General features: G+C 37.9%; 1 protein-coding gene across 1 annotated transcript in view; it reads right to left on the bottom strand.

The window, feature by feature from the left end:
- Positions 1–13,142, bottom strand: part of RFX6 (regulatory factor X6) — a 52,008-nt gene that overhangs the window by 28,037 nt on the left and 10,829 nt on the right. Inside the window, exons 5-6 of the mRNA XM_025294748.3 lie at positions 4,911–4,988; positions 3,815–3,842 (exon numbers count right to left, since the gene is read on the bottom strand). Of these exons, the coding sequence (XP_025150533.1) occupies positions 3,815–3,842; positions 4,911–4,988 (106 nt within the window). The remainder of the gene's footprint in view (positions 1–3,814; positions 3,843–4,910; positions 4,989–13,142) is intronic.

Here is a 13,142-nt window from a genome sequence, read left to right as displayed (position 1 = left end):
GTACAATTCCAGATGCATAAAAGTGCTCATTCCCTACATACAATGGATGCCTTGGGGGCATTGAGACTACATTCTCTCTGGAAATCCTGACTGAGAAGAGCTGGGACTTCAAAGTTCTTCAGACTTCTACTACCCCCTACCAAGATTTCACTCACAGAAAATGACCTGACTGCTGATACCTCAGAGAGGAAACCAAAACCACCAAACTATCTCAATTTCCTGCCACAAAATCTACAAACCCACTTCATCTGAACTAAGCCATTCCTCTTTTCAGTTTTAATGAAATAAATGTCCTTCTCTCTAGGGCCACTTCCTCCACTCCAAAGCTCTTCCTTGCCCATCTCTTCAGTGACCCTGTACTCTCAATTCTCTTTCACATCTTCAGTCTCTACTCTTTACTGACTATGTTTTATCAACATTAGAACCACAGTTCAATCTTCCTTCTGAACTAATGGTCAAGCCCACCCCTATCCTAAATTTTCTACATTCAATTCCACTGTCCACTCATTTCACAAATCAATCAAACCCTAGCTCTCCCACAAATCAATCTAACTCTAGCACTGAAAATGCTCTCCCTGCAATTATTATCTGTACTTTACTAATTCCATAGACCTTTTCCAATCCGTATCTTGATGACCCTTTAGCCCCATTTGATAGCAGCAAGCGTTCCCTTCCCTTAGAAGCACTCTTTTCTCCTGGCTTCTGTGTCACTATGTTCTCCTTTCTCTTCCCTCTCTGGATTCTCCTCTCTTGTTCTTCTTTCCCACTTTTCACAACTCTTTTCTCATAATGTTTTTTTCTTCTCATTTATTTTCTCCCTATATGTGTTTACCCTTTACCATGACTTCAGTCACCACCAAACTAAATACCTAAATCCTGTCATCCAGTCATATATATCCAACTGCTCACTTCAAGTATACACTGGATATTTTATAAACACATCAAATATTTGTTGTTGTTCAGCCACTAAGTCATGTCTAGCTCTTTGCAACCCCACAGACTACAGCAAATCAGACTTCCCTGTTCTTCACTATCTCTCAGAGTTGGCTCAAACTCATGTTTGTTGAGTTGGTGATGCTATACAACCATCTCATCCTCTGTCACCCTCTCCTCCTCTCACCCTCAGTCTTTCTCAGGATCAGGGTCTTTTCCTTCGTGGCTTCCCTGGTGGCTCAGACAGCAAAGAATCTGCTTGCAATGCAAGAGATTTGGGTTCATTCCCTAGGTCGGGAAGATCCCCTGGAGAAGGGAATGGCTACCCACTTCAGTATTCTTGCCTGGAGAATTCTATGGACAGAGGAACCTGGCAGGCCACAGTCCTTGAGGTCACAAAGAGTCGGACACAACATAAAATATAACAAGTTCTAAACTGAGCCCTTCATCTTTCTATTCTTTCTACCTGCTTCTCTTCCAGTACTTCCTGGCTAAAATCAGTCATTTCTCTCCATCCTTTGGGCTTTTATCCTTATTTGGATATTTTCTTATCCAGACTATCCATGTATCTATAGCATGATGCTCCTTTTGTTTGCCTTCCTGTTTGCTGGTTTTTAATATTTGACAACATCAGAGACATTTTTGGTTTTCACAATGAGGTGGAGGGAGAGCTATTGGATCTGATGGATAGAAACCAGAGACTGTGATGTTGAAATATCCTACAAATGCACAGGACATCTCCCACTACACAGAATTATCTGGCCTAAAATGTCAGTGGTACTAAGGCTGAGAAATCCTAACCTATGTTCCATCTGTCTGGACCACTCTTCTCCTCCTCCAAAATCCTACTTATCTCAGTTCTATCTTTAAATGTTACTTCCTGTGGGAAATGTCCTTAATCACTTATACTAGGTTAACCCTCAAGACACTGTTTATGCTTAGTTATGATTACTTGCTCAAGGTACGTTTTTCTGCTACACTATATAGGATCAAACTTATCCATTCACAATTTTGTTCCCGCATACCTATAATACCACATATCTATCAATTAACATTTCAACCATGGGTTTAAAAAATAGAATTTTATTTTGAATTTGTAAGAAAACAAATACATCTCAGTTTCCTTAGCTGTAAAATTGGCAATATTATTACCTGTTTTCCCTACCTCACCATTCTTAATGCTTAAATGACCTGAAGGATATGAAGATTTGCACTGAAAGTCTCACATCCTGAGCAAACTGATGGTTGGTCACTCCAAATACAAAACAATTTTTAAAAATTTCAACTTTGTTAAACACGTATCTTATAATTTTTAAAAAGTATTTAGACTCATTGGAAAAGACCCTGATGCTGGGAAAGATTGAGGGCAAGAGGAGAAGGGGGCAACAGAGGATGAGATGGTTGGATGACATCACTGACTCAATAAACATGAGTTTGAGCAACCAGGAGATAGTGAGGGACAGGGAAGTCTGGCATGCTGCAGTCCATTGGGTCACAAAAAGTCAGACATGACTTAGTGACTGAACAACAAAAAGAATATTTTTGAGCTTTTAAACAGCCCTTAACTGTGCTCATTTATATAATAATCACAATAATTATTCTCTATTATTGCTTCAGGTAGCTTTAGAAAAATAGGCTGTATAGGCTAATTGAAAAATTATTTTTACTTTATTAACAAAATCTATATCCGAGTTTTTATTGTGCTCTTCTAAGGAAGAAGAAGTAGACATGAGAAAAAATTTTCTTTTACTTGATAAAGCGAGGCTTGCCACCTGCATGCTGTACCAGCTAATGGACTGATGGTACCACCAGCTCTTCATAACAGTAGAAGGAACACCTGAGAGAAATGATTTAAACTCCCTATTGACATAAACTTCAGTCAACTGAAGTGTATTTCTAAGTCAATATTTTTGCACTTTCACAACTGTTTATCTAATAAAGAGCTATTATTTCATTGATAAAAAAAGCAATCTGGAGGATTTTATTATGTAATTAGCCATTAACTGTATTAAAAGCACTTGTGGGAAGAAATTGGCCATTTCAGAAGATTGGGGGTTTTTATATTATTTCTTAATATGTTTGCATCATTTCACCAAACTAATGGAGTTACAATTTACCTCAGGTCCAGATGGACCACACAACACATTGTCATGGGCCCAGGGTTCTGTGGTACCTCCTTTAATGATTAGTTAACTTGAGGATAATGAAGACCTGATCATGTGCCTAATTAGCCATGCAGTCTCTAATGGTAGTTTAAGTCATTTAGATAAAGTCAGTTTGTTGACCTGTTCTTTGGTTGGGAGTGAGAAGGGGGAGGGGAGTCTACAGAGAAAGTGTGTGTTGGGTGAGAAAGTGTGTGCTGTGTGTGTGGTGGGCCCTTTCTCCTTACCTCCCACCTCTGCCACACCCTGCCATCAGCCCCAGTGCAGAAGAGAGCAGCAATATTACACACATACACGGTAAAACATCACGGCATAACATTTGGGTTCTTAACAACTATTAAAGTTTTTGTCTAAATAGGTATATATACTCCAAACACCAGTTTTTTCCATATCCTCAGCTTTAGGCTTTTTAAAATTTAAATAAAAATTTTCTGGATCAATGGTGGTCTTTTAAAAAATACTCTTTCTAGTATCTAATACTAGGTGAGAATAACTGAAAAATTCCCCCTGCTAGGTTAATTGGAGTTTCAGTAGGTCCATGTAAAGAATCGTTAGTTGCCCCAAATCTAATTTAACTCTGTCTGAAGTGCTCAGCCATTCAAGGCACTCTTCATAAATAACATTTATTTCTATATTTGCTAATAAGGATGAATAACCCTATTGTTAAGCTTGTAATACATGTTATAGCGATATATAATATAAATGAAAATAATTCTTACCTCATTCTTCAGCTTGCTTCCAGAAAACCTTAAAAATAAGAACATTTTTCAGTAATTAAAAATACATATACAGTTATAGCTATCAAGGAAATGCAGAGGACCTACAAAAGTAGTAACTACACCACGACTAGTGAAATAAATCTAGAGAAATGTGTTTGATTTTCAAAGGGACCCAAGCCTCTAAGGGAAAGCAGAATAAAGGATATTGAGCAGTCAGTTAAGAATTGAGACAATGAAGGCACATAATATGAAGCATTTGTGTCTTCTAGCCTGTATTTTCACTTTACAGCAAGCAGTGGTTAATAAGCTGCCATTATGTTCTCTATAGTATCTGAGTTTCATCTTAGTATGACTTAGGTGACTAAAGTTATTTGCTTTTCCACAAGATATCTTACTTTTAAAAATAAATCATTCTTTTAAGAGTTAAGAGCAGTTCTTGGTAAATCACACCATAAAGAAATTTCAGATGCAGATCTAATCGTTTGGAGTTCTAATTTTTAAAAAATAATAATTGTATATTATCACTGGTTTCATTTGATGCCACCTTACTTGTCAATAACATCCTCCTGAGAGATGATGGCAGATTAGAGCAACATGTTCTTTATATTCATTTGTATTTTTTCCTTCACAGAGACTCAGTAGCTGGGGTCAGAAGCTTTATCATACTAAAGTAAGCTGGTACATCAGAGCATATGTGACTAGAGATGAATAAGCTTTTCATTCTCATAAGATACTGGCCAAAGCATCTTTAAAGCAGGTTATCACATAGAAAAAAATACATTTTCTGCCTTTATTTTATTGAATCTAGCTTGAAAATCAATTTAGCCTTAGAAGCAAATATTAATTTAAAAGTAATTCTGCTTCCATGGTTTCTCTTTTACATCTCTCTGGGACACCTGGCTCACCATTAATTTCTCATTAATGACTGCAAATTATATAAATTGCCCAGTCATTGTAAGTGTCCATACAAAGTTAAAATTAAGGTCTGATGCTTAAAGGAAAACATTTCAATAAGCAAAATTAGCAAGTCATTTTATTCGATATGTATTATTTAAAGACATTCAGAGAACTTGTCTTGAAGATAGCAGGACTCTACCTTGTCAGGCCTTTTCCAGAATAAACGGAGTGGTAATATGCACTACTCTCTTTGATGCCAATCCCATAATAATGATACCTAGAACAAGAACCAGCTCTGTGTTAATATAGATTTTTGAAGTGGAAAACTAAAGTAGAATTGAAGTGAATCACAGATAAGAACTGCAGTCCCTTGATCATCATCTTCCTCTCCTGACTTTTTTCAAGTAACATCTTAATGTGTTTAATCCTTCTTTAACAGTAACTATCAGGAAGCAACAGTTAGAACTGGACATGGAACAACAGACTGGTTCCAAATAGGAAAAGGAGTACGTCAAGGCTGTATATTGTCACCCTGCTTATTTAACTTATATGCAGAGTATATCATGAGAAACGCTGGGCTGGAAGAAGCACAAGCTGGAATCAAGATTGCCGGGAGAAATATCAATAACCTCAGATATGCAGATGACACCACCCTTATGGCAGAAAGTGAAGAGGAACTCAAAAGCCTCTTGACGAAAGTGAAAGAGGAGAGTGAAAAAGTTGGCTTAAAGCTCAACATTCAGAAAATGAAGATCATGGCATCTGGCCCCATCACTTCATGGGAAATAGATGGGGAAACAGTGGAAACAGTGTCAGACTTTATTTTTTTGGGCTCCAAAATCACTGCAGATGGTGATTGCAGCCATGATTATTACAAGACTCTTACTCCTTGGAAGGAAAGTTATGACCAACCTAGATAGCATATTCAAAAGCAGAGACATTACTTTGCCAATAAAGGTCCATCTAGTCAAGGCTATGGTTTTTCCTGTGGTCATGTATGGATGTGAGAATTGGACTGTGAAGAAGGCTGAGCACCGAAGAATTGATGCTTTTGAACTGTGGTGTTGGAGAAGACTCTTGAGAGTCCCTTGGTCTGCAAGGAGATCCAACCAGTTCATCCTAAAGGAGATCAGTCCTGGGTGTTCATTGGAAGGAATGATGCTGAAGCTGAAACTCCAGTACTTTTGGCCACCTCATGTGAAGAGTTGACTCATTGGAAAGGACCCTGATGCTGGGAGGGATTGGGGGCAGGAGGAGAAGGGGACGACAGAGGATGAGATGGCTGGATGGCATCATCCACTCGATGGACATGAGTTTGAGTGAATTCCGGGAGTTGGTGATGGGGCCTGGCGTGCTGTGATTCATAGGGTTGCAAAGAGTCGGACATGACTGAGTGACTGAACTGAACTGAAATGAACCCAACTTATGATCCTATTTCTGGCTCTAAGCTTGAAAAGAAGGAAAATCATCTACTGCCAATCCCCCTCAAACCTCTAAAAAATTAGGTTTCAAAAGCCAGGAAAAGAAAAAAAAATGTAATTGCAGGCATTTAACTGTAGGCACTTAAATTTGTAAATGTAGACACTGGCTCTAAGTATATCCAGTGTAACTATCTACAAATTGCTTGGTTCAATTTGAATGTGGTCAACTGAAACAGAAAACAGCGGGTCCTCTTCGTAGTACATTCATTGAATGGAGAAGAATGTGACTTTATGTGTGGGGAAGACAATGATGTCATGTATAAGAATATGTACAAAGCATATGACCCTTTAAAAGTTATTTTCCTCAGGAGTGAAAAGCCCAATTCACTGTCATTTTCACTTCAAGTTTTTGTGCAACAGTGGGGAGAAAACAACTATGTGATGAATCAGTGGAAATATGAAACATGGAATGTAACAGTGTGACAAACAATTTGTTATCAGTGTCTCTATGGAACCGGCTGCTGCTGCTGCTAAGTCGCTTCAGTCGTGTCTGACTCTGTGCGACCCCATAGACGGCAGCCCACCAGGCTCCACCATCCCTGGGATTCTCCAGGCAAGAACACTGGAGTGAGTTGCCATTTCCTTCTCCAATGCATGAAAGTGAACAGTGAAAGTGAAGTCGCTCAGTTGTCTGACTCTTAGCGACCCCATGGACTGCAGCCTACCAGGGTCCTCCATCCAAGGGATTTTCCAAGCAAAAGTACTGGAGTGGGGTGCCATCGCCTTCTCCATGGAACTGGAGATACAGGCAAATGTAGCATTCCATGGAATCTCAAGTTGTTCCTCATTCTCCTCAACTGCAGAATCCTGACTTACTTTACACTCAAGTACAAATGCTACACACAGGTCACAAACACCAGTCAGACAGTGGGTATTTAGTGAGGGTGGCCAAAGTCTGCTCATTTCTGCCTTCACTTTCCCTTCCCTTCTCTGCCTACCATGCAGCACCATCAAATATTTGGTTATCTACCATTTCAATTTGCATTCATCTAAAATTAGGGAAGGAATGAAATAAAAGGATAAGGGGGCTTCCAGTAGACTTCAGTGTAATCATATTTAAAAATTCACTTCTTAGCATTGCCATCTGAGTTTGAAGTGGAGAAGACAATGGAGGATCTATGCTTCAAGGCCCCTTTGCTGACCTCAATAATAAAGAAGGGACTTGGCAGAGCAACTCTAACCCTAAATGTTTTCAAGTCTCAGGACAAGAGTACAAATGGAGGCTCACAGGCCTTATACCTAATTACTTAAAATATATAAATCGAGTGACCACACTGTGAAACAAAATGTCCCTGTCCTCCTGTCGTGACAGCATACTGCCATAATGATCTGGCAGGTACGTCTGAATGTAGAATGCCTGGCCTCCTGAAGTTCCATGAGGAAACATGGTGGTGTGAGAAGAGCCATCCCCACCTCACTTCTCTCCCCAGCCTCCGCTCCTCTGTTCACTGTGAGGGGCTGCTCGAGACCACTCCAGCCTCCACATCCAAGTTCCACCCTCACACACACCTGAACAGCTGCCCCCGAGCAACCCAGTAGGTCTATGTCTCTTGAGGATGGATGAAGGAAGAGGCCTACATAGGCCCCGGAGGCAGGCCTGAGGCCGTTTGGAGTTCTTGGGCCCCATGGACTTAAAATGTGGGCTGGAAGGGGCATGTGGTCTCCAGGTGGGCACATCCATATGGGCTGTGAATTCCTTGTCTCCTGAGGAGACCAGCTGAAAGAGGGCAGAAACAGAGCCCTCTGTAAGTGTGAGTCCCAGAGATGGCTTCTCACCCATTAGGTTTCAAGGGCAGTAGAGTGGTAGAGAAGATGCCTCTAATGACACTGGGCCATTTGAGATGGAAAAGAAAGCGTTTCTAAATATGAAAAAATTACATAATTATACTAAGAAATGCTTCAGAAAGAGCTGTTCTATTTGATCAAGGTAGTGAAGATATTTTATGAGTGTAGCAGACTTGGAATAAGTGTTCAAGCCTTCAGTTTTGGAAGAAAAATGAAAGCAGTCTATTAACCTAAAGAGACTAAGCTCCATTTTTACAGTAAGAAAATAACCCTCTGGTAGATAAGGGAAAAGCACCTCTATGGTATATTGGGACAAAGAGAGAAATGAAGGAAATACGAAACTTGAGCAAACTCCAAAATTTTGAGTTCATTTGTCTCTAATTAGAAGCTAAAAGAAGAAAACTATTTAAATCATAGATAAAGACATTACCAAAAGCAGCTATAGTAATAGAAAATGATAAGGTAAATACCTAAAAACCATAACACATGGACATATTTAGATGACATTCAGCCAAGCATATTAGGATTAGTGAACATAAGTCTGAAATAATTATAACTATTTTTCTTTTATTAGGTTTTAGAACTAAGATACCAAAAGAAAATGACTTTGTATTGGGTTAAATAAAGCAAGAGAGATGCCTGAGAACAAGAGAAACTATTACAGTGAAAATAAACTGCAATTTCATGATCTTTTGCAAAGCTTGCTCTTTGCTCTGCAGATGCCACAGTTCAAATAACTTCACTAACACAGCATTGTAAATCAATTATACTCCAATTAAAAATGAATTAATACAAACATCATTGTAGCCACTGTCTGAAGCAATATGTAGTAAGCATTGCTTTAAAAGTTGATTGATCTTCCAGGTGGTGCTAGTGGTAAAAAAAATCCCCCTGTCAATGCAGGAGACTAAGAGACATGGGTTCAGTCCCTGGGTTGGGAAGATGCCCTGGAGAAGAGCATAGCAACCCACTCTAGTTAGTATTCTTGCTTAGAGAATCCCATGGATGGGGAACCTGGCGTGCTACAGTCCATAGGGTCACAAAGAATCAGACATGATGGAAGCAACTTAGCACTCAGCACTCATTCTTTTATATAATTTGATCTTCTTGTTTCTCATCTATAATCCTTTTTTCAACATGTAAGTCATATTACACCATGATGAAATGTTTTGCCATGTAAACTGAGAAGAAACTACTTGCCTTCACATGTGGTAGACAACATTTTTAAGACAACTCAAAGGGATAACCACGAGTTCAGCAAATATTAGCTGGCACACTGTATCCTGACCACCGTGTGAGCTGTCAACACAATGATTAAAACCCAGACCTGGATAATCAACCAGGAACCTATACGTTTCTGCATTTCACCCTGGTTCATGGCTTCTTGAGCCCAGCTGCCTGCCAGTCACAGAGCAGCGACCACACTGAAAAACCCTTAGGCAAACTTTACTTTCATTTAAAAATATCACTTGATGATCACTTTTTGTAAAAATTGCAACATCCTTTAGGACCCCCCAAAATACTGAGTAACTGATTTGTAATTCTTTTTTTACTTCAGATTTTTAAGGAAAGAATATTTTTATTACACAATTCATTTGTTCCTTATCTTTATAAAACTGCTATTATTTTGCTTCCTCCCTTCTCATCATTAAGGCAGAATATCTTTAAAAATGGGTTTCCCTGGTTGCTCAGACAGTAAAGAATCCACCTGCAATGTGGGAGACCTGGGTTTGATCCCTGGGTCAGGAAGATCCCCTGGAGGAGGGCATGGCAACTCACTCCAGTATTCTTGCCTGGAGAATCCCCATGGACAGAGGAGCCTGGCTCACTACAGTCCATGGGGTCGCAAAGAGTCGGACACAACTGAGCAACTAAGCACACACATCTTTAAAAATAGAAGTATTTAATACCTCCACCTACAATGAGAATCAAGATGTTATATCTTAAAAAAAAATCTTTTAAGTAATGTATTTTATGTATAGGTCACATATAAATGAAACCATCAACCAGATACACATTGACACCTGAAGAAGGTAATTGGTCAGCAATTTTCCACTCTACAAGGGAGAAGCAGCCAGCCCTTTTCTCATTAGCAATGTCTCATAATTGAGACATGTTGATGTACTTGAGCATGTTACATGAGCACAACCTTATAAATATGCTGGCCAACAAGGAACTAGTGAAAGAGTGAACACTCCTTCTTTCAAACATGTATCCAAGGCTTACTATGTGCTAGGAGCTAAGGATTCAAAAAGAGACTGATGAGGGTTTCCGCCCTGAAAAAGAGACTGATGAGGGTTTCCGCCCTGGGGGAGTGGGTAGTCTTGTGGGGCGGGGGGAAGCATGCAAAGAAAGAATTGCAAACTAACATGTGTTAAAACTGAAGCAGGTGATAGTCAATATGAGTATAAACAGTTACCACTTATTGATCAACTATTACATGTAAAGAATTTTACCTATACTTCACCTCAAAATTCCACAGCAGCCTGCAAGTAAAGTAATATTTCCATTTCAAAGCAAAGTTCAAAAAGGTTATGTGATTTTTTGAATAAGTTGTGTGAAAGGTTATGAGTTTGAAGACAAAATTCAAACCTGAAGCTCCACAGAGCACTCTCTGTGAGACCATGTTCCCTTCATACTCATGATACAAAATTACACTGCATCTTAATTTAATTTATAATTAGAAATTCTTAGATGAAATATAGTTCAAACATGCTTGCACCCAGCAGACACATTCCCTCTCCAACTTCAGCATTAATCATTAAGAATTAATAGCTAACTTGAATCATTAAGAACAATACCATTGGTCTGAATGTTTCATATTTGAAATTCTATATGTAAACAAACATACCCTATAGAATATAAGCTCCCTATAAAGGTAATAAACATTTGTTGAATAAATAAATTCATCACATGAAAAAAGTTAAATATAATAATATATCATAAAGAAAATGTTAAAAACAAGAATTTGTTAATAAAGGGCATACATACAGTATCATACACTTAAACATAGCACAATTTAAAATTTGATAGAGATTTTAAAATCTCTTGTCTAATGCGATGTGAGGAAATTGACTAATTCCTTTAACTCTACCACAAGTACTGAATGATTTAGGGAGACCCAGGTTCAATCCCTGGGTCAGGAAGATCTCTTGGGGAAGGAAATGCAACCCACTCTAGTACTCTTGCCTGGAGAATCCCATGGATGGAGGAGCCTGGTAGGCTACAGTCCATGGGGTCGCAAAGAGTCAGACACAACTGAGCGACTTCACTTTCACTTTTGTGAATAATAATAATAATAAACTATTACATTTACTGAATATATAGTTTACATATAAAGTAAAGTAAAATAAATATTACTTTACTTGCAGGCTGCTGTGGAAATTCAAGGTGAAGTATACGTAAAGTTCTTTACATGTAATAGTCGCTTAATAGGTGGTAACTATTTATACTGAATAATAATGAAGACAATTTCTCTCTTCCTGAGTTCCTTGCTTTCCATAAACAATGTGTGCTTTCCTCCCTTCGTGCTTTTATCTTGTTGAGCTCTGCTCTGGGAATGCCCTTCTTCCTACATGTCCTCACTTGTTATCCATGAATCAAGCAAGTTTTGCACGGTATCTTAGGTAAAATTAATTTCTCTGTCCTTCGAACTCTTGGTCAGTTATCCCATGTAGCTTTGTATCTCGTACTGTTGGTATGAGCACACACAGCTTCTCTCTCCTACTAACCAATAAGATTTAGAGGAAGGGAATTGTATCTTTCCCTTCATTGTATTCCCCCTTAGAAATTAATGTATAGAAAAATCCTCATTTATTGGACCAATCAATGTGTTCTGCTAGAAATCTAGAAACTGATAAAACACACATTTTCTTAAAGCCAATAGTTTCAATAACTCCTTTCTAAGACTGTGCCTTTTCAGGTTACTGGTAAAATACTGGAGTTGAACAAAAGTTGTATATCTGAACAATGTATATAAAGGACATGGCAGTCAGTGTATTTAGGTGGAAAGACTAGAAATTGCTAGAAATATAAATCTCAATATTCTGCAATGACCATTGTAATGCTTTAGCACACTTCATATCCAGTTTTTTCTAGTGCCAGTAAAATAATCTTTCCCCTTTACTCTTCCTTTTAGTCTAACTAGGAACGTGTTATCATCTGAGTGATGATTTAGTGTCTTTGAGAGAGATAATTGAGCAGCTCTCTGTCTTCCTAACAGCTGAAGATAAAACTCATAAAACAGGGGAGGTAATTTCAAACAAAACATATGTGAATTTTTTTCATCTCACTTGCAACATTTTATATCATTATTTGTTGTTAAAATATTACCCTAAAATAAATCTTGCTAGGAAATATTTGCCAGAAATATTCTAGCATAATAAGAATATATATAGGTAAATGTTGAATAAAAAAGTGAGGTTTGCCTCACTATGGGATAAATAGTTTTTTTAACTTATATACCAATAGACAATGCCTATCCTGTAGGTTACTCTATTTCCAAATATTCCACAGTTCTTTCTCCCTATATGATTTTTATCCATTTTTATCCTAAAAGATATATGATGACTGCGTAAGAATCCTGGGTATGATTACCTAATTTAGCTAATAAAACATTTGCATAATACAAGTAGTCCTTGTGATTAACAAAATTGTGTTCATTCATTAGCATCAACTGTCCTTTGCCTTGTATCAGGAGACAGACATCATTTACATTTTAGGAATGAAGAAAAATTATTCATTAATTTTTATGTCCACATTTTAAAGTGAGTGTGTTATATTTTAATAGGACAAATGAAGTTATTGCTCCTCTTTTTAGTACTAAAATATTTACTTTGTGTCCAATACTTTCCTTCATTTGATGATCAGTTTATACCTACACCTATAAGTCTTCTTTTCCATTTTGTCATTATATAGAATTCCTGAAACATATGTTCCCACTGAGCTAGTAGCCCTGATGTTAGTTTACATTAGACAAATGATAACTGATAAGGAAATGATGGGATTAAGCTGTTCAGGGCCTTGCAATAACTTACTATGATAAGAGCAGCTGCCATATCAGTTTTATTAACCCACTAAATCACTACTAATAAATAAGATAATAGCTTTTATCTGTCATGTCTGAAAACCGAGATTTGACTGATCAAAGTCTACAAGAAATTAAA

Source organism: Bubalus bubalis, chromosome 10, assembly GCF_019923935.1.
Source record: "Bubalus bubalis isolate 160015118507 breed Murrah chromosome 10, NDDB_SH_1, whole genome shotgun sequence".
Classification (NCBI taxonomy): Eukaryota; Metazoa; Chordata; class Mammalia; order Artiodactyla; family Bovidae; genus Bubalus; species Bubalus bubalis.
Note: the sequence above shows the minus strand (reverse complement) of the source record. Positions and strands in the feature narration are given on the sequence as shown.